Consider the following 27,935-nt stretch of genomic DNA (forward strand, 5'->3'; position numbering starts at 1 on the left):
AGTTAATGACAACTTTACACTCAAAAAAAAAGGTTACTTGGATCCAAAGATTTTGACCTTCCTTTAAGGATTTTGGTATTGATTCCGAGCCAAAGATGCGGCTTCTTTAAAATAAAGCCATATTTAGGCTTGGCTTTAAATCTAGGATCGATAAAATTAAAATTGGACACAGATCTCATTCATCGAATTTTTATTCTCTGTTTGCGATATACTAATAAAGGTATTCATGTACAAGCAAATTCCAGTTTCAAAATCCAAATTATGCCAAGTAAAAACTGTTTTCTTAATGCTAAAAAAACTTTAAACCAAAGATGCAAATCCATAAAATAAGTCTTAGCCTATATTTGAAGCATTTTTATCCTAAAAAAAGTTTAGTTTAAGACGATTTCTTTAAATTAAAAATGTTTTTCTTTATTTTAAGGAACATTTGCCTTACTTCAAAGATCTACAACTTCAACAGAGGGACGCAAAATTTCAAGATTTGTGTCCTAAATTTAATGAAAAAAATTTTTGAAGCAAGGATTATAAACTTTCCTTCAATTAAAAAGTCATTATTTTAAAAAAAATTGTCCTTAGCATTGCGTAAATTTCGAGTCCTAAAATTTAAGTTGCATAATCTTCCATATTAGGTCAATATTTTTTTCAGTGTATTTTCCAAATTCATACACGACTTTCAGTAGAAATTATGCTATGTTTCAAGTAAAAAAAAACGTCTTTAAAAGAAAGTGTTTAAAAACATGTCCTATCTTCGGATTTTTGTTTTGTAGTCAAGATGCAAAAAGACAACAAATTTAAAGGCAATTTCATTAAATTTAAAGAATTTTTCTGAATTATTAAAGTCAAGTTGACCTTAACCCAAACATTTTTTCTTTCATGTTAATCGTTTAATTATAAGGGCAATACGAGTGCAGTTCGGAGACTTCTTAGCACAAAAAGCGTGGTATAAACAGAAAAAAGTTAAGTGTTTTTGAAACTTCCATCTCTGTTATGAACACATGTTAATTAAATATTTACATAAAAAAGGTTTATCGGGACAGGAAATTCATAATGATATGGTGAATGTGTTCCTTCATATGCAACAGTAAAAAATTGGGTTGCTGAATTTAAACGTGGTCGTACAAGCATTGAAGATGAACCACGTAGTGGCAACAACAACAGAAATTTTAGCCAAAGTGAATGATATGGTATTAAATGATCGACGAATAAAAGTGCGTGAAATTGCTAATATCATGGGCATATTAAATGTTCGAGTCCATTTAATTTTGCATGAAGAACTACAGATGAAAAAGTTTTCTGCAAGATGGGTGCCGCATTTGTTAACAGTCGATCCAGAGACAAAAGAACAATCCAAACAATGGATTGAAGCTGGAGGAAGTGCCCTAAAGAAGGCAGAAACAATTCAATCGGCTGGTAAGGTTATGGCAACGGTCTTTTGGGACTTCAAAGGTATTTTATTGATTGACTATCTGCAAAAGGGTAAAACAATAAATTCAGATTACTATTGCAACCTTTTGGATCAATTAAATGTACAAATTCGAGGAAAACGTCCTGGCTTACAACACAAAAAAATAATTTTTCATCAAAACAACGCACCTGCGCAAGATAGTGTTTTAACAATGGCTAAAATCAACGAATTAAAGTACGAGTTACAAGCTGACAAGCGTTGTACCTCAAATGAAGATGCAATTACAGTTGTAAACCACTATTTTGAAGAACTTGAGGAAAACTATTTTAATCAGGAGATTATATTGAAAAATAAAAATATTTTTGAAAAACTAACTATTCTCTTTCATTGATAGGCTAAGAAGTTTCTGAACGGCCCTCGTACGACTTCATTGACAAGTTTGTCAGATTTTGGACAATAAAAAAACTTTATATTAGAGAAAAGCGTCTTCTATGCTAAGCAAATTTTGCTTTCATATTTTGAAGACATGAAATCTTTGACCTCACGACAATATTTTTTTCAGTGTAGAAATAGCATTTTGCAAAAATTTTCTTTAGAAATAAAATTTTGACAAAAATAGAAATACAATTTTTATATTATAGTTTAGTCAATGCATGGTTTTAAACTGAAATCAAAAACAACAATAATGATTGAAGAATAAATCAACAATAACAAAACAAAATGAAACGAATGAAATAAAATTTTCTATAAACAAAAAATGTTGACAACATTTTCTATAAATGTCGATACATTTTTCTATAGAAATAACATTTTGACAAAATTTTCTATAGAAATAACATTTTGACAAAATTTTCTATAGAAATAAAATTTTTCAAAAAGTTTCTGTAGAAATAAAATTTTTCAAAAATTTTCTATAAAAATAAAATTGCGACAAAATTTTCTATAGAAATAAACTTTTGACAAAATTTTCTATAGAAATAATATTTTGACAAAATTTTCAATAGAAATAAAATTTTGACAAACTTTTCTATAGAAATAAAATTTTGACAAATTTTTCTATAGAAATAAAATTTTGACAAAATTTTCTATAGAAATAAAATTTTGACAAAATTTTCTATAGAAATAAAATTTTGACAAAATTTTCTATAGAAATAAAATTTTGACAAAAATTTCTATAGAAATAAAATTTTGACAAAAATTTCTATAGAAATAAAATTTTGACAAAAATTTCTATAGAAATAAAATTTTGACAAAAATTTCTATAGAAATAAAATTTTGACAAAATTTTCTATAGAAATAAAATGTTGACAAAATTTTCTATAGAAATAAAATTTGTACAAAATTTTCTATAGAAATAAAATTTTGACAAAATTTTCTATAGAAATAAAATTTTGACAAAATATTCTATAGAAATAAAATTTTGACAAAATATTCTATAGAAATAAAATTTTGACAAAATTTTCTATAGAAATAAAATTTTGACAAAATTTTCTATAGAAATAAAATTTTGACAAAATTTTCTATAGAAATAAAATTTTGACAAAATTTTCTATAGAAATAAAATTTTGACAACATTTTCTATAGAAATAAAATTTTTCAAAAATTTTCTATAGAAATAAAATTTTTCAAAAATTTTCTATAAAATAAAAAATTTTCAAAAATTTTCTATAGAAATAAAATTTTGACAAAATTTTCTATAAAAATAAAATTTTTCAAAAATTTTCTATAGAAATTAAATTTTGACAAAATTTTCTATAGAAATAAATTTTTTAAAAATTTTCTATAGAAATAAAAATTTTCGAAAAATTTCTATAGAAATAAAATTCTGACGAAATTTTCTATAGAAATAAAATTGTGACAAAATTTTCTATAGAAATAAAATTTTGACAAAATTGTCTATAGAAATAAAATTTTGACAAAATTTTCTATAGAAATAAAATTTTTCAAAAATTTTGTATAGAAATAAAATTTTTCAAAAATTTTCTATAGAAATAAAATTCTTCAAAAATTTTCTATAGAAATAAAATTTTTCAAAAATTTTCTATAGAAATAAAATTTTTTAAAAATTTTCTATAGAAATAAAATTTTTCAAAAATTTTCTATAGAAATAAAAATTTTCACAAATTTTCTGTAGAAATAAAATTTTGACAAAATTTTCTATGGAAATAAAATTTTGAAAAATTTTTTTATTAAAAAACATTTCCAGGCGATCTTTATAAAGAAATAAAATTTTCCAAAAATTTTTATAGAAATAAAACTTTGTTTAGATAAGTTGAAATTGTGTGTCCAAAAATTTTTGTTTTTCTTAAAGGCTGATACTAAATCAATTTTTTTCGTGTAATAACCCACCCTTTATAAGATTAGAGTTTTTAACCCCCTTCCCTCCAGAATAAATTTAGTGCAAGGGCGTTTCAAAAAAACTTAATTCCTAATTAACTTTCTTTTCGAGTTTCGAAATGAATCACATGTTGTGGCCGTATGTGAGAATTTCTCTTCTTTTCTTACATTTGACCAGGAACTGGCATGTGTTCCCTATTAGCGTAATCGTTGATCATTTTCCCTGCCATAAAATGAAATCATAAATTGGTAAATAAGTCCGGTGCTGTACGAACAGGTCAAATTTACTGGACAAATGGTGCTAAGAATTTGACACTGTCCAGTGGTGTTGGGTAAACGGAAATCAAACATTTTTCTCCATTACTCTTTGGTATTTCAAAAAGAAAAAAATTGAAAAAAAATAAAGTTCTACTGCTCTTCAAATGTCCCCTCTTCTAATGCGGACTAGTTTCGTGTCCAATTGAATGATATAGTGGAGGTGGAAACCTCTAAAGACGAAAAAGTTTCTGTGCAAAATCAACAAACAAATGCGAAATAAATAAACAATACCTGGGGAGAAATATTCTTGGTGTCCGCCGGTCCGTCCGTAGGTCAGTCAAGTGAGGAGACGAATGAGGGAACAATGTCGCTGGGCCCATTACGAATGTAACTTTTATTTTTATTTCAACGGAAACGAAAGTCAATTATGGGTAAAAACCTGAAGGTTATTATAATCGCATAATACCAACAAAAATAAAGCGACGATTATTTTAGCCAGAGGAACAAAGCCAAAGTTTTTCACTAGGCTCCATTTTTACGATTCCTGTCATTTCACATTATGCGTTTTCACATGGAGTTGATTTCATTTTAGTTTGTGGCTACATTTAATGGCTTTAACATAAACTGGTGTTCTAATCTTCTACCAAAATGGTCAAACTAAACATAAGGAGCCCTGAAATTATACCAAGAGTAAGAAATAACCATCACCATGAATATCTACGCATAACTAACTAAGGAAAGCTTCCATGCGAAATTACTCAAAGGATGTTTTTTTATGGCTGACCAGTTTTAAATAGATTGCCATAAAAAGCTACCCCATGAGTTGACATGTGTCGGGAAAGAGACCACACCTTGACCGAAACTTTGAAAACTTCACTTAAGTTCATATTATCTTAATGTCAGGGAAAATGGTGTTCCCACGACAACAAAAAACTCGCCTAACTTTTTATAAAAAAATGTTCTTATAAACAAGATACCCCATTTTTTGAAATTTGGAATGGAGGTCAATATGTTTTTTTTCAATGTAGAATGAGCTCCTGAAGTGAGGGTATCTAAGTTGTGAATATCTGGACTTGTTAGGGGATATCTTAAATCAAACAGTCAAATTTGGATAGTCCAAAATGTTTAAATCTACATTCATATATTCATTGAAAACTTACGTTATTGTTGATGGCCGGTAAAAGAGGTCATTTAACTTGTTGTTTGATTCCATACAAACTTTCTATCCATTCTCATATCGTATATATATATTTTTTTTGATTATAATGATGTGTTTGTTCTTGTTTAACAACATTTCTCCTAATGACGTGTCGTCTATATTTCTTAAAGGTGTTTTGAATGAGGTAGTGTTGTAAATAGAGGTGTGCGAGTGACACGAAATTATCGTGACACGCGTGAATCACGTAAGTCGTGAACAAAATCTAAAGCAAGTCTCGTGAATGGGACTGAAACAAATATGTCGTGCGTGAGAGATAAAATCGATTCGTGAATGTGCGTGAATAAAATTTATGCAAAATCTCGTTCAGGAAAAAAATCAAGATTTAGTTCTTACTCGTATGATAACTGAAAAATAATTTAGCTGTCGAACTATATTCTATTCATGAATTTTGTTGCCTTTGCCCATTCCCGATTGGAAAATGTCGTGAGTCTGGTGAATTTGTTGTGAGTCACGTGAATTTTCGTGAATCGTGCGTGAGCGTGAGTCTTTAAAAATAGTTCGTGCGTGAGTACTGGTTAACATTTCGTGAATGTGCATGAGTGTGAGTGGCGTGAATAAACATTTTGCTTCGTGAATGTGAGTGAAATTTCACTCACGCGCACACCTCTAGTTGTAAACCAATCTAGCATGGAGTTGATTTGGAGGAGAGAAGAAGTGTTTTTTTTTGGAATACATTCAAGTATCGATTGATTCGAAAGCAAAAATGGACACCATAGTTCAACAACCTTGTTTTTGCTCTCACTTTATATACACTCAAAAAAAGTTTATTTGGATCCAAAGATTTTGGACGTCCTTTAAGTGTTCTGATATTGCCAATGCTATTTCTTCTAAAAATAATATTAAATTTTTTAGGGAGGAATCTAGGCCCTAAAAATTTAAATTATGACTCAGATCAATTCTATTGAATTTTTATAAATATTTATATATATTATATTTTTTTATTTTATTTTTTTTGCAATATATTAACAAAGCTATTCACGTAGAGAAATAAATTGTCAGCTTAAAATAGTAATTTACACTTCAAAGTTAAAAATATTTTCTTAATAGAAAAACTATATACCAAAATGCAAAATCCTCTGAACAAATCTCGGCCTATAATTTAAGCTGTTTTATTTATAATCGCAATATTCAATAACTAAATTAAATTGAAGATTATTTCATTAAATTAATTCTTTACTTTAAAGGAAATTTACTTTACTTCAACGGGCATGCTAGCCACGGTTGTCACTTTTTTTTCCAAGAAATCAAAAAAGAGAAAAAAAATATTTAGCACAATTTTGTCAAAATTTTATTTCTATAGGAAATTTTGTCAAAACATTTTATTTCTATAGCAAATGTTGTCAAAATTTTATTTCTATAGATCATTTTGTCAACATTTTAGTTCTATAGCAAATTTTGTGAAAATTGTATTTCTATAGTAAATTTTGTCAACATTTTGTTCCTATAGAAAATTTTGTCAAAATGTTATTTCTATAGAAAATTTTGTCAAAAATTTTTTCTACAGGAAATTTTGTCAACATTTTATTTCTACAGAAAATGTAAAAATTTTATTTCTAGAGAAAATTTTGTCAAAAGTTTATTTCTATAAAAAAAAAAAGTTTATTTCTTTCTATAGCAAATTTTGTCAACATTTTGTTCCTATAGAAAATTTTGTAAAAATTTTATTTTTATTGAAAATTTTGTCAAAATTGTATTTCTATAGAAATTTTTGTCAAAATTTTATTTCTATAGAAAAATTTGTCACAATTTTATTTTGTCAAAATTCTATTTCTATAGAAAATTTTGTCAAAATTTTATTTCTAAAGGGTGATTCTTTTGAGGTTAGGATTTTCATGCATTAGTATTTGACAGATCACGTGGGATTTCAGACATGGTGTCAAAGAGAAAGATGCTCAGTATGCTTTGACATTTCATCATGAATAGACTTACTAACGAGCAACGCTTGCAAATCATTGAATTTTATTACCAAAATCAGTGGCAGAAAATCCGCTTTTTTATCGACAAATTTTGTTCAGCGATGAGGCTCATTTCTGGTTGAATGGCTACGTAAATAAGCAAAATTGCCGCATTTGGAATGAAGAGCAACCAGAAGCCGTTCAAGAACTGCCCATGCATCCCGAAAAATGCACTGTTTGGTGTGGTTTGTACGCTGGTGGAATCATTGGACCGTATTTTTTCAAAGATGCTGTTGGACGCAACGTTACGGTGAATGGCGATCGCTATCGTTCGATGCTAACAAACTTTTTGTTGCCACAAATGGAAGAACTGAACTTGGTTGACATGTGGTTTCAACAAGATGGCGCTACATGCCACACAGCTCGCGATTCTATGGCCATTTTGAGGGAAAACTTCGGAGAACAATTCATCTCAAGAAATGGACCGGTAAGTTGGCCACCAAGATCATGCGATTTGACGCCTTTAGACTATTTTTTGTGGGGCTACGTCAAGTCTAAAGTCTACAGAAATAAGCCAGCAACTATTCCAGCTTTGGAAGACAACATTTCCGAAGAAATTCGGCCTATTCCGGCCGAAATGCTAGAAAAAGTTGCCCAAAATTGGACTTTCCGAATGGACCACCTAAGACGCAGCCGCGGTCAACATTTAAATGAAATTATCTTCAAAAAGTAAATGTCATGGACCAATCTAACGTTTCAAATAGAGAACCGATGAGATTTTGCAAATTTTATGCGTTTTAAAAAAAAAAAAAAGTTATCAAGCTCTTAACAAATCACCCTTTATAAAAAAATTTATAAAAATTTAATTTCTATAGAAAATGTTGTCAAAATATTATTTCTATAGAAAATGTTGTCACAATTTTATTTCTATAGAAAAGAATTTAAATTTTTACAAAATTTTATATAGAAAAAAATTTCTATAGAAATAGAATTTTGACAAAATTTTCTATAGAACTAAAATTGTGACAAAATTTTCTATAGAAATAAAATTTTGGCAAAAAATTCTAAAGAATTAAAATTTTTACAAAATTTTATATAGAAATAAAATTTTGACAACATTTTCTATAGAAATAAAATTTTTACAAAATTTTCTATAGAAATAAAAATTTTGAATAGAAATAAAAATTTGACAAAAAATTCTGTCGCAGTAAAATTTTGGAAAAATTTAACTTTTAAATGATATTTATTTAATTTGGTAAAATCGTCCGCTGGTAGGAATTTTGGTCCAATTTTGGAAAAATCTTGGTATATAAATGAAAAAAAATGAATGAATAAAAATTCATTGTGGCAACGCTGGTTCGACTTCTTACGAACTATGTGGCAAGTTGCGATTTCATGCTCTCCACATCCATATTTTGTGCTTCTGAAAGCGTTGAATTTCATACTTCTTCTATGAGAAGCACACCTTGATATGAGAGAAGTTCACCACTTCTGATATCACAATTGACTTAGTACTCTAAGTGGTGCAATGGTTAGCATGTCCGTCTTGCATACACAAGGTCGTGGGTTCGATTCCTGCTTCGAACGAACACCATGAAGTTTTCCAGCCGTGGATTATCCCATTTCCTGGGGGTTCAAAGTGGTTTCACTACAATGTGGAACGCCGTTCTGACTCGGCTATAAACAGGAGGTCCCTTGTCATTGAGCTTAAAATGGAATCGGGCAGCACTCAGTGATAAGATCGGGCAGTGATAAGAGAGAAATTCACCAATGTGGTATAACAATGGAGTGAATAGTCTAAGTGAGCCTGATAATATATCGGGCTGCCACCTAACCTAGTAGTCTAAGTGAGCCTAAAATAAAGGGCTGACACTATACATAAACCTAAACATATATGTCTTCGACTGAGGGTCGAATAATCTTTGGTTGAATTATCTTCCATACTAGGTCAATATATTTTTTTTTGCAGTATACACCACCAACTCCAACAATTTTGAGACGCCGTTATTGTCTAAGGATTTCCTGCCATGCCGTTCATTCACATCTAATATGACATTTGACAGGTCGAGTTGTTGTTATCGTTAAATATTTAACCATTTAAGAAATTATAAGTCAACATCGTAGAAAATTATACTGTAATTTAAAAAAAAGGAAATGGGTAATTGCTAAACATAGAAAAAGGAGGTTATTCAACTTTGGAGCGTTTGTTTTTTTTTTTTTTGTATTACGGAAGAGTGAATGGAAACTTTTGTTTCATGAATGTAAATGTAATCTGTGTTACGTAGAAGTCGATGTGAACGATGACTGTTGTTTTTTTAAATTTATTTTCATATATACGAGGGTGGTTTGAAATGGATAATGTTGTCATCATTGTTTTTTGAAATATTCCTCTGACCTCTCATTTTGTTTTTTACGTACGGGAATAAAAACAAGTCATTCCGTGCAAAGTCAGAACTATACGGCGGATGACCCAGCAAATCGATGTCAAAAATGCAGTTGTTTGAGTCGATGTGTGAGAGTTCTCATTGCCATCTTCGGTTAGGTATAGTGGCACCCCGATGTTACACAGTGTGGCACAGGGTATTATAAGTTAGTGCATATGTTTGCAACACCCAGAAGGAGACGAGTAGCCTTGTGTCGTTCCGGAACGAACTAGTTCCAATGAACGGTTTACTAAAAGGAACGAATGTCACTAGTTCCATCTCTTTCTTTCTCATCGTTCCTTTTGTCATTTAGTTTTATTTTCAATTTGCGCTCCATCGTTCTGCGGATCGCAGTTTGATTTTTTTACTTCTGTTTGAGCTATTTGCTGCCAATTCATTCATTTTTGGTGCGTATGTTTTTAAATCATTGATTTATATGATGCTATTTAATAGAATCATTAATTCCATCTCATGCTCTTCAAAAACGACAAAAAAAAATCGTAATTTCTTGCAATGAATAATTTTGCACAGAGTATAGTATTATTAAATGCAAAAATCCATCCAAAGAGTTTGGCTTCCTGAGTTTAGTTACTTCCTTAAATTTTCCATTCCTTTCATTATTTTTTCTTACTATAAACTATTTGAAGTAATTTCACTCAATTTTCCATATTTTTGTATCTTTCAATTGAACACGAACTTCGTTACACAAAGTAAACAAACAATGTCATGTCTGCCTTTAGTAGATGACAGTGATGACAAATATAAAAATCCGGAACGAAAAGGAACGATTTGAAGGAACTAGTTCCTTTGTACAAAAGCAACGATGAGTCCGAATCACTACGGTGAACGATTTTGCCCAAGACTAGAGACGAGATAGACACATGGTGTCTTTGGCAAAAATGCTCAGGGTGGGATCTCGAGTCGATATAGCTATGTCCGTCTGTCCGTGAACACATTTTTGTAATCAAAGTCTAGGTCGCAGTTTTAGTCCCATCGACTTCAAATTTGGCACAAGTATTTGTTTTGGCTCAGATTAGATCCCTATTGATTTTGGAAGAAATCGGTTCAGATTTAGATATACCTCCCATATATATATTTCGCCCGATATGGACTTATATGGTCCACGAAGCCAGGGTTTTACCCTAATTTGCTTAAAATTTTGCGCAAGAAGAACAATTAGTACTAGAGTCAAGTGTGCCAAATTTTATTGAAATCGGTTCAGATTTAGATATAGCTCCCATATATATCTTTCGCCCGATATGGACTAATACGGTCCCAGAAGCTAGAGTTTTACCCCAATTTGGTTGAAATTTTGCACTAGGAGTACAATTAGTAGTGTAGTCAAGTATGCCAAATTTTATTGAAATCGGTTCAGATTTAGATATAGCTGCCATATATGGCTTTCGCCCGATTTATACTCATATGACAACAGAGGTCAATTTTTTGCTCCGATTTAGTTGAAATTTTTCACAGGGAGTAGAATTAGCATTGTAGCTATGCGTGCCAAAGTTGGTTGAAATCGGTTCAGATTTAGATATATGTCCCATATATAGCATTCGCCCGATTTACACTCATATGACCACAGAGGCCAATTTTTAACTCCGATTTAGTTGAAATTTTGTACAGGGTGTAGAATTAGCATTGTTGCTATGCGTGCCTAATTTGGTTGAAATCGGTTCAGATTTAGATATAATGGATGAAACATGGCTCCATCACTGCACTCCTGTGTCCAATCGACAGTCGGCTGAGTGTACAGCGACCGGTGAACCGTCTCCGAAGTGTGGAAAGACTCAAAAGTCCGCTGGCAAAGTAATGGCCTCTGTATTTTGGGATGTGCATGGAGTAATTTTTATCGATTATCATGAGAAGGGAAAACCATCAACAGTGACTATTATATGGCGTTATTGGAGCGTTTGAAGTTCGAAATCGCGGCAAAACGGCCTCATATGAAGAAGAAAAAAGTGTTGTTCCACCAAGACAACGCACCGTGCCACAAGTCATTGAGAACAATGGCAAAATTCATGAATTGGGCTTCGAATTGCTTCCCCAGCCACCGTATTCTCCAGATCTGGCCCCAGCGACTTTTTCTTGTTCTCAGACCTCAAAAGGATGCTCGCAGGGAAAAAAATTGGCTGCAATGAAGAGGTGATCGCCGAATCTGAGGCCTATTTTGAGACAAAACCGAATTAGTACTACCAAAATGGTATCAAAAAATTGGAAGGTCGTTATAATCGTTGTATCGCTCTTGAAGGGAACTAAAGGGTGATACGGTCAAAATTTGGTCAAGGGAAAACGCGTGTAAATCGGTGAAATCGTTTATTTAAAAAATCAAATTAACTTTCTTTTTCAAGTTCAATTAGACATTCAAGAAAAATATTCAGTTAGGCTTTCGCTTTTCCAAATCCAAATTGCCGGGCCTCACGCTTGACACCAGCCATCAGATTTTGTACAGCCACCTTGTCCACCTTCTTAGCCGCAGAAAGCCAGTTTGCCTTGAACTGCTGCACGTCCTTAGCAGTTTTTTGGTCTTTTTTAGGTTCCGCTTGACAATAGCCCAGTATTTCTCAATTGGGCGGAGCTCTGGCGTGTTGGGAGGGTTCTTGTCCTTGGGAACCACCTGCACGTTGTTGGCGGCGTACCACTCCATGGCCTTTTTACCGTAATGGCAAGATGCCAAATCCGGCCAAAACAGTACGGAACAACCGTGTTTCTTCAGGAAAGGCAGCAGACGTTTATTCAAACACTCTTTCACGTAAGTTTCTTAGTTGACAGTCCCGGAAGCTATGAAAATGCCGCTTTTCAAGCCACAGGTACAGATGGCTTGCCAAACCAGACATTTCTTTGCGAACTTTGACAGTTTTATGTGCTTGAAAATATCTGCTACCTTTCCCCTTCCTTTTACCGTATAAAACTCCTGTCCCGGAAGCTGCTTGTAGTCGGCTTTGACGTAGGTTTCGTCGTCCATTACCACGCAGTCAAACTTCGTCAGCATCGTCGTGTACAGCCTCCGGGATCGCGCTTTGGCCGTCGTATTTTGTTTATCATCGCGATTTGGAGTCACTACCTTCTTGTAAGTCGATAGTCCGGCTCGTTTTTTGGCTCGATGCACGGTTGTAGACGATACACCCAGCTTATTTGCGGCATATCGGAGAGAGAGGTTAGGATTTCGCTTGAAACTACCGGCAACTCTCTTTGTCGTCTCAGCGGCTTCCGGTTTTCGATTTCCCCCCGACCCAGACTTCCTGGCTGTCGACAAACGTTCCCCAAACACTTTAATTACATTTGTAACGGTTGATTTGGCAACTTTTAGCGATTTTGCCAGCTTTGCGTGAGAGTAGCTCGGATTTTCGTGATGCGCGAGCAAAATTTTGATACGCTGCTCTTCTTGCTTGGACGGCATTTTGACAACTGAAGAGTGAATTCCAAAATCAAAATAGGGGCAACATTCTACACACACATACCTTCAAAATGAGGGGTGTTCAGTGTGTTTTTAAATGCAAAATTGAAAGAAATACGTCAAGTTTATATTGACCAAATTTTGACCGTATCACCCTTTATTTCACGTTGTAAAAGTAATCGCACGAAATGTTTACGATTTAATTCCATTTTCTTGGGCGTGATGAATATTTTAAGTTGATGTAAACAACATAGATATCGGTCGTATGTTAAAAAGTTCGGAGTACATATAACCCCAAAAATTTCAAGCTTTTGCGATAGAGCTAACATTAGGGTTGCCCAATCAAGAAATATAAAAGGTCACCCTCGTATCGTCTGTTTTGACGACTTTGGGAACATGGGCCCTGGCGTTGTCGTTGAGCAATATGACTTGGCTTTATCGATCGTGTGTTTGCAGTAGAATATCCTTATGTTGAGCAGCAATTTGGAGTTACTTTCCTTTGTTTCCTTCCTTGAGTTCGTGAGGCACCCATTTTTTGAGGAGAAGGTGGCGAGAGATTGATGATGATAATTTTATTTTTTTTCGGGGTAAATTCTCCGGCAACCATCTTTCCTCAATATGACCGTTAAATGGTCTTCGTCGAATTCTGCATGTTGTCCCCTTGGGAGCATGTCTTCAAGGTCAATGTCGCCAGTTTTCGCTGGGGGAAAGAAGCCATCCCGATAAAATAATTTGGCGTTTTATTTAATCCTTGAAACATGCCAAATAGTCCTTTGGCTGTATACACAGAAAAAAAAAGTCACGAAAATTTTTCCAATTAAATTTTTAATTGAATTTTAAATAATATTCAATTAAATATTTAATTGATTCAACAAATTTTTTAATTGAAACAAAAATCAATCACAAAATTAATAGTATCAATTAATTTTTTAATTGGATCAATTAATTTTTTAATTGACCTTCAATTAATTTTTTAATTGATACTATCATTTCCGTGATTGAAGACATTTCAATTAAAAAATTAATTGGATCAATTAATTTCGTGATTGAATCAGAATTTTTTTTTTGTGTGTAACCCATCAGCGCCTTCTTCAACTTAGTTTTTAACACCTCAAACGATTCGAAACGTCAACAAATTTCTGTTTCAACACTCTTGCATCAGGTGGCGAGCCTAAGAACTTATTAGACCACTCTCGTAAAGGACATTTCTAAGAAAATTTTACTTCGTAAAAACTTTGGCAAATGTGGTTTCAAACACTTAAGAAGCATGGTTTTTTATCTCAGCTGAGAGAAGTAAGCACCCTTATTGCAACTCAGCTTAGGTTAGGTGGCAGCACGATGTATCAGGCTCACTTAGACTATTCAGTCCATTGTGATACCACATTGGTGAACTTCTCTCTTATCACTGAGTGCTGCCCGATTCCATGTTAAGCTCTATGACAAGGGACCTCCTTTTTATAGCCGAGTCCGAACGGCGTTCCACATTGCAGTGAAACCACTTAGAGAAGCTTTGAAACCCTCAGATATATCACCAGCATTACTGAGGTGGATAATCCCCCGCTGAAAAACTTTTTGGTGTTCGGTCGAAGCAGGAATCGAAACCACGACCATGTGTATGCAAGGCGGGCATGCTAACCATTGGACCACGGTGGCTCCCTCAGCTTAGGTTAATTGTTTTAAATTTAATTTAATTGTAGTTAAACTAATATAATTTAATTTAATTCACTTCAATTTAATTGAATTTCACCCAATTTCTACTCCCTTACCTTTAATAATATTCCATCTTTAATAATTTTTACCCATTTCAATAAATTTCTTTACAGTTGAATTTCCACATGATGAGTGATGAAACTCTTGGCCATGACAAACAGGAAACAATTAAGGATGAGTCAAACATTGAAAGGGACAGTTCTCAAACAAGTGACAATTCCGAAACTGGCCAAACATTGAAAGTTAACGTGAATACCTGTCAAAAGCCAGTAACCAAGCCGAAGGATGAAGTACTAAATGCTGTGATAGAAAAGGAAGAGGTGGAGAACATTAAACAAAGTGCCAAGGAAATGATCACAAAAGAAGAAATAAGTGCTGGCACTGATGTCACTAAAGTGGAAAGTACAAATAATATTGATAATATAGTCAATATAAAGGAAGTGGAAACTCCACCTCCCACAGGAAAAAAGGATGACATATTAACACTGCAAACCAATGTTGATGGACAAAGTTCTTCGGTCCTGGAAGTAGACGTAGGTGATGGAAAAACTTCTTCTACACAAAATGATGATGGCAAAGCGGAAGGTGATTTGATTTCAGAAAAGGAAGAGCAACTAGTACCTAAAACAAATAATGTGACTCAATCAATTGTCAATACTAAAGACGAAGTTTCCGGGGAACCTTCAAAAGACAGTAAAGAGGAAAAACAGGCATCCGCAACATCTAAAACACCATCTTCTGCATCGCCAAAGCGAGACGCACATTCTGAAAATGTGACCTATACTGAAGATGGCAGTGCCATTTATACAGATCCAGCAACGAAATTTAAATACAAATGGTGTACACAGACTAATAGTTGGACACCTTGGGATACACAAAGCAATACGGCAACATCATCTGATCCTTATGAAAATGAACACTACAAATGGTGTGGAGAAACCCAAAAATGGATTCCCAAACAAACACAATCGCAAGTAACCGAGACTGACCATTACAAATGGGATGCTGAAAAACAAGAATGGATAGCAAAGCAGTCGTCCACTGCCACCGATCAAGTCCAAACTGTTAGCGCTGATATCGTTTATGATATCGATGAAGATGGCCAACGCATTTACACTGACAAAGATGGCACCGTCTTCTTTTGGGATGTAGAGAAAAATGCGTGGTTTCCTAAAATCGATGATGACTTTATGGCTCGTTATCAAATGAGTTATGGCTTCATTGACAATACAACCGAATCGGAAAATGAAAAAAAGAGACTTGAAGAAAAGGCTGCCGAAATGAAGGAACAGGAATTGCAACGAATGACAGAAGAAGCCCGAAAAAGTAGCGAAGATGCAGATTCCAAAACTCCATCGGGTGGTGCAGTTAAACGGAAAGCTCCACCAGAACCACCCAGTAAGAAATTCACTTCCAATTTCACATGCATATGGTTTACTAAGATTTTTGTTTCCATTTTAGAGTGGTTTGATATTGATCCGGAACACAATACCAAAGTGTATGTTTCGAATTTACCCTTGGACATAACCTTAGATGAATTTGCCGAGGTTATGGGTAAATGTGGTATGATTATGCGTGACCCTCAAACACAGAAGTTCAAATTGAAACTCTATGCCGAAGCTGATGGTCAATTGAAAGGAGATGGCTTGTGTGACTACATTAAGGTAAGGTTGCATCACTGTTGTCGTTAATGGGATAAGGGGTTTGTCTTTATACGTTTTGGCATATACACTCATATTTTAGAATTGCAATTTCACATTTAAAAATATTTTTATACCCGTCACGTTCACGTATACTGTTCAGTCCATTGTAATATCACAGTGATGAACTTCTCTGTTACTACTGATTACGGCCCAATTAAACTTCAGTTTTAGAAAATATTCAATTCAAAATTTAATTGATTCAACAAATGTTTTAATTGAAACAAAAATCAATCACAACAAGTATATACGGCCGTAAGTTCGGCCAGTCTGAAGCTTATGTACGCTCTACCATGGATTGCGTAGAAACTTATTCTAAACACTGCCATCCACAAACGAATTACTTGGGTTGCGGTAACGCTTGCCGATGGCAAGGTATCTTAAAACCTTCTAACACCGTCTTCTAAATTGTAAGTAAGTCCATACGTGGTATACGAGTATATTAAATTAAAAAAGACCGATTAAATACGTATATAATTCAGTTTGACAAAATTTTCTATAGAAATAAAATTTTAACAACATTTTCTACAGAAATAAAATTTTGACAAAATTTTCTATAGAAATAAAGTTTTGCCAAATTTTCTATAGAAATGAAATTTTAACAAAATTTTCTATAGAAATTAAATTAAAAAAAAAATCTATAGAAATGAAATTTTAACTAATTTTTCTAGATTTAGATTTTATATAATTAATTATTTATAGTGGAAATGCGCTATTATTGGCCTTACTGCCTTACGGTCTTATTGTATTGTCTTAAATAAAATAAAATAAAATAAAATAAAAAATAAATAAAATGAAATTTTAACAAAATTTTCTATATAAATAACATTTTAACACAATTTTCTATAGAAATAAAATTTAAACAAAATTTTCTATAAAAATAAAATTTTAACAAAATTTTCTATAGAAATAAAATTTTGGTAGATTATTTTTGGCTCGAGTGGCAACCATTATTATGAACCGATTTGGACCAATTTTTGTGTGACTGTGGATCAGCTATATATAACTAGAGACCGATATGGATCAATTTTGGTATGGTTGTTAGCGGCCATATACTAACACCACGTCTAAATTTTAACCGGATCGGATGAATTTTGCTCCTCCAAGAGGCTCCGGAGGTCAAATCTGGAGAACGGTTTATATGGGGGCAATATATAATTATGGACCGATATGAACCAATTCTGGAACGGTTGTTATACTAACACCATGTTCCAAATTTCAACCGGATTGGATGAAATTTGCTTCTCTTAGAGGCTCCGCAAGCCAAATCTAGGGATCGGTTTATATGGGGGCTATATATAATTATGAACCGATGTGGACCAATTTTTGCATGGTTGTTAGAGACCATATACCAACATCATGCGCCAAATTTCAGCAGGATCGGATGGAATTTGTTTCCCTTTGAGCCTCCGCAAGCCAAATCTGGGGATCGGTTTATATGGGTGCAATATATAATTATGGACCGATGTGGACCAATTTTTGCGTGGTTGTTAGAGACCATATACCAACACCATGTACCAAATTTCAGCCGGATCGGATGAAATACGCTTCTCTTAGAGACTCCGCAAGCCAAATCTGAGGGTCCGTTTATATGGGGGCTATATGTAAAAGTGGACCGATATGGCCCATTTGCAATACCATCCGACCTACATCAATAATAACTACTTGTGCCAAGTTTCAAGTCGATAGCTTGTTTCGTTCGGAAGTTAGCGTGATTTCAACAGACAGACGGACGGAAGGACATGCTTAGATCGACTCGGAATTTGACCACGACCCAGAAGATAAAGTATATATGGGGTCTTAGAGCAATATTTCGATGTGTTACAAACGGAATGACAAAGTTAATATACCCCCCCCCCCCATCCTATGGTGGAGGGTATTCAAATTGATAGTACCAATTAATTTTTTAATTGGATCAATTAATTTTTTAATTGGATCAATTAATTTTTTAATTGGATCAATTAATTTTTTAATTGATACTATCATTAATGTGATTGATGACATTTCAATTAAAAATTAATTGGATCAATTAATTTCGTGATGAAAAACAAAAAATATATTGTTTTGTGTGCATGTTTACCTCTTTTTTATAGTCGAGACCGAAAGGCGTTTCACATTCCGGCGAATCCTCTTAGAGGAACTAAAAAGCACACATTTCAGCAGAATTATTGATAGGGAATAACCCATCCTACAAAAAGTTTTTGGGTCGGTTGAAACTGGGATTGAACCAATGATCGTTTGTATCCAAGGTGGTCATGCTCCACGGTACTCACAAGTGACTGATATGTATTGCAACCAATTTTAGGATGTTCTAATTTCTAAACATCTCGTGTGTCAGTTGATAGGTTTATTCCTGTGACAGTTCATTTAATTGTTTACAAGCTTACAAAAGAATTTTGATCTGTTGCAGTCAAAACTAAATACATGTGTGATGGAATTCAAGCTTAGTAGTATGATTGCTTTATACCACAAGTGGCTATTGTTAGAGCCCTCCAGCATGTAAATGTGAATAAATCTTTTGTTTCTCGTACCACTGCTCGTTATCGTGATACTGGCAGTTTTGCATCGTGTTTAAAAAGTGAACGAAATAAGTCAGTAAGCCAAGCTAGTGGAATAACGCCATTGAAGTTCTAAAAAGTGCAATGCACAAAAAAAGTTAGACTGGAAGTAGTTACTTCGAAATTGACCAGTTCTCCGACGAGAAGCCATTCCATTCGGTTGAAACTGGGATTGAACCAATGATCGTTTGTATCCAAGGTGGTCATGCTCCACTGTACTCACAAGTGACTGATATGTATTGCAACCAATTTTAGGATGTTCTAATTTCTAAACATCTCGTGTGACAGTTGATAGGTTTATTCCTGTGACAGTTCATTTAATTGTTTACAAGCTTACAAAAGAATTTTGATCTGTTGCAGTCAAAACTAAATACATGTGTGATGGAATTCAAGCTTAGTAGTATGATTGCTTTATACCACAAGTGGCTATTGTTAGAGCCCTCCAGCATGTAAATGTGAATAAATCTTTTGTTTCTCGTACCACTGCTCGTTATCGCGATACTGGCAGTTTTGCATCGTGTTTAAAAAGTGAACGAAATAAGTCAGTAAGCCAAGCTAGTGGAATAACGCCATTGAAGTTCTAAAAAGTGCAATGCACTAAAAAAGTTAGACTGGAAGTAGTTACTTCGAAATTGACCAGTTCTCCGACGAGAAGCCATTCCAAATTTAGCAGATTTAGCTGCTTAATTTAGAATATTAGCAGGAGAATCTTGGGACATTTTCCAGTACAGTGTTGAAGTACTGGGTAGAGAAATATGTTGGCCAAAGTCCATGGCTATTCCAACAGGACTCAGCACCAAAGCATTGGCTTAATAGGAGGTTCTTCGCTTCATTTCTACCCCACAATGGTCACCAAACTCTCCGGATTTCATCAAATGGATTTTTGGATCATTTTGGTAAGAGTAAAATTGCCACTAAAAAAAACAAAATGTTGATAATTTCAAGACGACGCTTCAGCAAAATTGGATCAAAATAGCGCAGAGCCATTTTTGTGCTGCGTATGATGGCTTTAACGGCCATTGAAAGGCAGCTTCACAAAAAAGATTCATCACGTCCAAAAAAAAAAAAAAAAAGCGGAATTAAATCGTGAACATTTTCGTGCGATTATTTTTTACAATTTTTCACGTGAATTAACTCAATAACAGTGCATCGATGAACTTAATTAAATTTTTGACGATGAAGCTCACCTCTTTTTGCTCAAGACGCGAAAATAATGACTGACGAAAATTCTCATGGACTCAGAAAACCCAAGAATATTGTTAAGAAGCCTCTACATCTTCAACGTGGAACTGTTATATTGTTGGTTTACGATCTAGCGAGGGTCATTGGACAGTAGTACTCCAAAATTCTTTAATCACAAATTTCAATCAATATTAGCATATTTATTCAATAAAGGCATAAAAACAACAATAAATGGCAATTCAGCCCATGTCTTATTATATTATTTTAGAAATAACAGACTTTTTAGTATCCAGATTCCGTAGTTTGATATTATTAATGACAAACAAGGAATTTTTGTACATTTTTATAGCCTCCATTCCATTCCATTTGTAACACATCGAAATATTGTTCTAAGACCCCATAAAGTATATATATTCTGGGTCGTGGTGAAATTCTGAGTCGATATAGCGATGTCCGTCCGTCCGTCTGTGGAAATCACGCTACAAGCTATCCGAACGAAACAAGCTATCCACTTGAAACTTGGAACAAGTAGTTTTTATTAATGTAGGTCGGATGGTATTGCAAATGGGCCATATCGGGCCACTTTTACGTATAGCCCCCATATAAACGGACCCCCAGATTTGGCTTGCGGAGGCTCTAGAAGAAGCAAATTTCATCCGATCCGGTTGAAATTCAGTACGTGGTGTTAGAATATGGTTTTTAATATTCAAGCTGAAATTCGTCCATATAGGTTCAAAATTATATATAGCCCCCATATAAACCGATCTCCAGATTTTGCTTGCGGATCCTCTTGGAGGAGCAAATTTCATCCGATCCGGGTGAAATTCGATACGTCGTATTTATAATAGGTTGGCTGATAAGTCCCCGGTCTGACACATAGATGGCGTCGCTAGTATTAAATGCATATTATTTTTATATAGTACCAATCTTCAAATAATTCGTGTCAAAATTTGACGTCTGTAAGTCAATTAGTTTGTGAGATAGAGTGTCTTTTGTGAAACAACTTTTGTTGTTGTGAAAAAAGTGGAAAAAAAGGAATTTCGTGTTTTGATAAAATACTGTTTTCTGAAGGGAAAAAATACGGTGGAAGCAAAAACTTGGCTTGATAATGAGTTTCCGGACTCTGCCCCAGGGAAATCAACAATAATTGATTGGTATGCAAAATTCAAGCGTGGTGAAATGAGCACGGAGGACGGTGAACGCAGTGGACGCACGAAAGAGGTGGTTACCGACGAAAACATCAAAAAAATCCACAAAATGATTTTGAATGACCGTAAAATGAAGTTGATAGAGATAGTAGAGGCCTTAAAGATATCAAAGGAACGTGTTGGTCATATCATTCATCAATATTTGGATATGCGGAAGCTCTGTGCAAAAAATGCCGCGCGGGCTCACATTTGACCAAAGACAATAACGTGCTGATGATTCTGAGCGATGTTTGCAGCTGTTAACTCGTAATACACCCGAGTTTTTCCGTCGATATGTGACAATGGATGAAACATGGCTCCATCACTACACTCCTGAGTCCAATCGACAGTCGGCTGAGTGGACAGCGACCGGTGAACCGTCTCCGAAGCGTGGAAAGACTCAAAAGTCCGCTGACAAAGTAATGGCCTCTGTTTTTTTGGGATGCGCATGGAATAATTTTTATCGATTATCTTGAGAAGGGAAAAAAAACATCAACAGTGACTATTATATGGCGTTATTGGAGCGTTAGAAGGTCGAAATCGCGGCAAAACGGCCTCATATGAAGAAGAAAAAAGTGTTGTTCCACCAAGACAACGCACCGTGCCACAAGTCATTGAGAACGATGGCAAAAATTCATGAATTGGGCTTCGAATTGCTTCCCCACCCACCGTATTCTCCAGATCTGGCCCCCAGCGACTTTTTCTTGTTCTCAGACCTCAAAAGGATGGTCGCAGGGAAAAATTTGGCTGCAATGAAGATGTGATCGCCGAAACTGAGGCCTATTTTGAGGCAAAACCGAAGGAGTGCTACCAAAATGGTACCAAAAAATTGGAAGGTCGTTATAATCGTTGTATCGCTCTTGAAGAGAACTATGTTGAATAATAAAAACTAATTTTGACAAAAAAATACGTGTTTTCTTTGTTAGACCGGGGATTTATCAGCCAATCTGTTACATGGCCTCTAACATCCATGCAAAAATTGGTCCAAATCGGTCCATAATTATATATAGCCCCCAGATAAATCGACCCCCTATCAAACAAAAATTGGTCCATATATGTTCATAATTGTATATAGGGCCCATATAAAGCGACCCCCCATATTTCACTTCTGGCTCTCTTATTACCACGCAATTGGTTCATATTGGTTCGTAATTATTTATAGACTCCTCGATATATACCGATCAAGAACGGCCTCTTTTTGTCTAATATACATAAGCGTAGGAAGGCCTCTGGGAAGGTGGCTTAGACCCCCCCCCAGAAAAAATTTAGCCCCCCCTCCCAGAATTTGAAAACCTATTTACGATTTTACATTTTTATAAAAATTAAACAAGTATATACAACCGCACAAAGTTCCGCTAAAGACTTTCATGCACAATCGAATTACTTGGGTTGTGGTAGCAGTTGCCGATGGCATTGTTTGAAGTCTGATGTTTATGAAATAGAGCTGTGATTGAACTTATGGTTTAGTTGAATAACTAACAGCCTGTTTCTGTATGTCGAACGAGTTCAATCGATCGACTGAAATGCATACACCCTCAAAAAAAATCGCTTCTTTAACATATGTTCCAAACATATTTTGCAGGAAGCACATATATTATTGCATACTGCCGAAACATTAATATGTTTGTTTTATGTGAACATATTATATGTTTGGAAGCATTTTGAGCCAAAAATATTATATGCTTGGAAGAATTTTTCCCAAACACGATTGTGCTCATTCCCTCACATAATCGTAATTTTCACTTCCACGAAATTTTTTAGTTATTGGCACCTTTCTCTGTAATACAAATAATGTTGAAGAAATTATTCACTTTTATAAATTTTTTAAATTTTACCTTTCGCCTGCACGGAGAATCGAACCGAGGACCATACAGTTTGTAAGCCAACACACTATCCACTGGGCTACGTAGCTGTTATAGTCACCAGTAGATAATTATCGTTTTAAGTTACATTTATATAGCATAGTTTGCAGCGCCCACGAGCCCATGCAAACATAACATTATTTAACAGAAACATACATTTGTTTGCCACGTGGAGCAGTGGTTAGCATGTCTGCCTTGCATGCAAAGGGTCGTGGGTTCAATCCCTGCTCCGTCCGAACATTTTTTTTTGTTTTTTTTTTTTTTTTTTTTTTTTTAATTTACACATTTATATTTATACTATATTAATTTTTTTAAATGAAACATCGAAATGTGCGTTATTAAAGATTTATAGTCAGTAACAGTGCTTGATATAAACGAAATTGAATGATTGTTGGATAAAATATTATTTTTTATTGCAAAAATAACAATCTTGTAATAAAAAACTGTTTTTGTACAAAACTTTAAAATTTGGAAGGAATTCAAAAACTAACAAAAGAAGAACGTGGAGTCCAGTATAAACATACATACATAATTTTATAATATAAACATAAATTTATTTAGGAGTGAACAGTTTTTTACTAGCATTTAACACCATCGCTCTAAAATTCCTTTTATTTTTCTTTAATAATTCATTTTAAAGAAAATAAACTTTTTAAATTGTTTTAGCTGTAAAAGTCGAACTTAATGCCCGCTTTTATATTTGATGGTGTCCGTCAACTCCTCGTGGACTACTTTTTAATAAAGAGAAACTAAACTTTGTTTTTTTACATTTTACTGTGTAATTTTTCACTATTTCCTCCTTATTTCATTTTACCGTCCCAACTCTAAAAAGAGTATAGTGCCCTTTCGTTATTTTTATGAAGACCCCTGATTTCTTTTAACGAACCAAGAAAAAAATAATGCCAAAATGATAAACAAAACACATGTCCACACATACATAAAATGCTGCTCTCAAGGCGAAAACATAAGCTGTTTGTTTTTCAAATGTCTATTCTCTTGGTTCAGAATGTAAAGGGTGATTCTTTTGAGGTTAGGATTTTCATGCATTAGTATTTGACAGATCACGTGGGATTTCAGACATGGTGTCAAAGAGGAAGATGCTCAGTATGCTTTGACATTTCATCATGAATAGACTTACGATCTGCCACAACGTCGAATTTTCAGTGAATGGGCCCTAGAAAAGTTGGCAGAAAATCCGCTTTTTTATCGACAAATTTTGTTCAGCGATGAGGCTCATTTCTGGTTGAATGGCTACGTAAATAAGCAAAATTGCCGCATTTGGAGTGAAGAGCAACCAGAAGCCGTTCAAGAACTGCCCATGCATCCCGAAAAATGCACTGTTTGGTGTGGTTTGTACGCTGGTGGAATCATTGGACCGTATTTTTTCAAAGATGCTGTTGGACGCAACGTTACGGTGAATGGCGATCGCTATCGTTCGATGCTAACAAACTTTTTGTTGCCAAAAATGGAAGAACTGAACTTGGTTGACATGTGGTTTCAACAAGATGGCGCTACATGCCACACAGCTCGCGATTCTATGGCCATTTTGAGGGAAAACTTCGGAGAACAATTCATCTCAAGAAATGGACCGGTAAGTTGGCCACCAAGATCATGCGATTTGACGCCTTTAGACTATTTTTTGTGGGGCTACGTCAAGTCTAAAGTCTACAGAAATAAGCCAGCAACTATTCCAGCTTTGGAAGACAACATTTCCGAAGAAATTCGGGCTATTCCGGCCGAAATGCTCGAAAAAGTTGCCCAAAATTGGACTTTACGAATGGACCACCTAAGACGCAGCCGCGGTCAACATTTAAATGAAATTATCTTCAAAAAGTAAATGTCATGGACCAATCTAACGTTTCAAATAAAGAACCGATGATATTTTGCAAATTTTATGCTTTTTTTTTTTTAAAAAAGCTATCAAGCTCTTAACAAATCACCCTTTATATTCTCTTTATTCAAATTAAATAATATTTAGACTTAAACATATCAAATTTTTGGCCTTATCATAAAACAGTTTTCCGAAACAACATACAAGCGGTTTCACAGAAATTGTTCTCTTTTGACTCTTTTGCTGTGTTATATTGATATCTTTCGTCAACTCTCCCGGTTTCCATCTCTATTTCTCTCTATACTCTCTCTGTCGCTTTGAATAAAATATCACAACATATGTATGTTTAGTTGAAATTTGTAAATTTATATATGTTTGTATTCACACATATGATTTTTATGAAACATTCATGCCCCAAACATAATATATTCTAACATATTAACATAGATGTCCCAAACAGTTAGTGTTAGTTTAGGAAAATTACATGTTCGCACTGAAATATATTGTGGTTTAAAATCGTGCCCGAAACACATTTTGTTTATATCGGAACATATGAAAAACATATTTTTCTAACAGTGTAGAAACAGCTGTTTTTTGGTTATAAACTCAGCTGTTTGTTTCCATTTTAGTCGATCGACAGAGCTCATTCGACATACAGTAACAGGCTGTAAAGCTCCTTTATTATATTGTTTAGTCTGGTTTAGTCATCTTAATTAAAAAATAGTAATTGGTATTAAAATTATTCTTTCATAAATTAATATCTTAATAATGCTGCAAAAAAGCGTCGCCAAAAAAGAAGTGAAAATGTTCTTTTTGGGTCCGGAAGTGGTGCCAAATTGGCGGAGAAGCGATGAATGTAATAGGAACTCGTCATAGAACGAATGTCCACCGTTTCAACAGCCGTTGCAATAAATTTGCATCACTTCTTACGGTGTGATCCGAATTCAGAGTTTTGAATGTGAATTAAAAAATTGTGTGATATTTTCCCAAATAAATAATTTTTATTTATTCGTTTTTTATTTGATTTTTGGTCGACCTTTTGTTGGAATTATATAAATATTTAAAGGGTGATTCTTTTGAGGTTAGGATTTTCATGCATTAGTATTTGACAGATCACGTGGGATTTCAGACATGGTGTCAAAGAGAAAGATGCTCAGTATGCTTTGACATTTCATCATGAATAGACTTACGATCTGCCACAACGTCGAATTTTCAGTGAATGGGCCCTAGAAAAGTTGGCAGAAAATCCGCTATTTTATCGACAAATTTTGTTCAGCGATGAGGCTCATTTCTGGTTGAATGGCTACGTAAATAAGCAAAATTGCCGCATTTGGAGTGAAGAGCAACCAGAAGCCGTTCAAGAACTGCCCATGCATCCCGAAAAATGCACTGTTTGGTGTGGTTTGTACGCTGGTGGAATCATTGGACCGTATTTTTTCAAAGATGCTGTTGGACGCAACGTTACGGTGAATGGCGTTCGCTATCATTCGATGCTAACAAACTTTTTGTTGCCAAAAATGGAAGAACTGAACTTGGTTGACATGTGGTTTCAACAAGATGGCGCTACATGCCACACAGCTCGCGATTCTATGGCCATTTTGAGGGAAAACTTCGGAGAACAATTCATCTCAAGAAATGGACCGGTAAGTTGGCCACCAAGATCATGCGATTTGACGCCTTTAGACTATTTTTTGTGGGGCTACGTCAAGTCTAAAGTCTACAGAAATAAGCCAGCAACTATTCCAGCTTTGGAAGACAACATTTCCGAAGAAATTCGGGCTACCACCTAAGATTCGGGCGACCACCTAAGACGCAGCCGCGGTCAACATTTAAATGAAATTGTCTTCAAAAAGTAAATGTCATGGACCAATCTAACGTTTCAAATAAAGAACCGATGAGATTTTGCAAATTTTATGCGTTTTTTTTAAAAAAAAGTTATCAAGCTCTTAACAAATCACCCTTTATAAAGACCTCGAGCTTTAAAAAACATTAATTTATAATAATTTTTATATTTTTTATATTTTTTATGATTTTTAATGCATTCCAACGCTTGTTTGAATATTTTAAAAAATTATCGATTTTTCTATAATAGATTTAGCATTTTTGTGGTAAAATTTGAATAATTTTTACCATTTTATTTATTCTTACTCTTTTTTTAAACTATTTGAAAAAAGGAAAACAAAAATTACGCATTAAAATATGAAAAAATGAAGTAAAAAACTTCTTGTGTAGTTAATATAATTAACTTCTTTGTGAGGATATTTTTGGAAGTGCTTTTAAAGTTGTGCCTTTAAAACAAATCCCAATTTTTTTTGCTGAGAAAAGTGTGGAACTACTTTTAGTTGCTTTATTATATATTATTTTGATGTCTATTTTTCTATTTTTTTATTCTTTTTTATGAAATAAAACAATGATTGAACCTATAAGTTCAGTCTATACATTTTTAGCTAGGGGGGCTATAGCCCCCCCTAGGAAAATTGTCTAGCTACGCTAATGAATATATACCCCGTATGGACTAACTTACAATTTAGAAGACGATGTTAAGAAGTTTTAAGATACCTTGCCATCGGTAAGTATTACCACAACCTATGTAATTCGATTGTGGATGACCGTCTTTAGCAGAACTTTCTACGTAATCCATGATGAAGGGTACATAAGATTCGGCCTGGCCGAACTTACGGCCGTATATACTTGTTTATGTTTTATTTGTGCTGGGTGTTTTGACTGCGACAAATTCAACACTGAGACAATTCGATATGAAATAAATTATACAAAAAGCTTCGGTTTCTGTTCATCGGCGTCTTTATGCCGAAGGCCGATTATCGATTTTTAGCCGAATGCGAAGACGATTCTTCGGTAAAGCTCTATTGGACATTTCGCTTTTTTCGGAATTGGATTGATTTGGAAAACATTTACTTTCATCAAGTCGGTGTTTTTACGGGATGATTTTCTGATCATGTTCTCTCACCAA

General features: G+C 34.1%; 1 protein-coding gene across 2 annotated transcripts in view; it reads left to right on the top strand.

Annotated features, from left to right (window-relative positions):
- The window catches only part of barc (RRM1_TatSF1_like and RRM2_TatSF1_like domain-containing protein barc), an 89,301-nt gene that overhangs the window by 52,524 nt on the left and 8,842 nt on the right, over window positions 1–27,935 (top strand). For both annotated transcript variants that reach the window (XM_075307772.1, XM_075307771.1), the window contains exons 2-3: window positions 14,758–16,042; window positions 16,106–16,308. In XM_075307772.1, the coding sequence (XP_075163887.1) occupies window positions 14,770–16,042; window positions 16,106–16,308 (1,476 nt within the window). In that variant the 5' untranslated portion in view covers window positions 14,758–14,769. The remainder of the gene's footprint in view (window positions 1–14,757; window positions 16,043–16,105; window positions 16,309–27,935) is intronic.

This window comes from Haematobia irritans, chromosome 4, assembly GCF_050003625.1.
Source record: "Haematobia irritans isolate KBUSLIRL chromosome 4, ASM5000362v1, whole genome shotgun sequence".
NCBI classification, from domain to species: Eukaryota; Metazoa; Arthropoda; class Insecta; order Diptera; family Muscidae; genus Haematobia; species Haematobia irritans.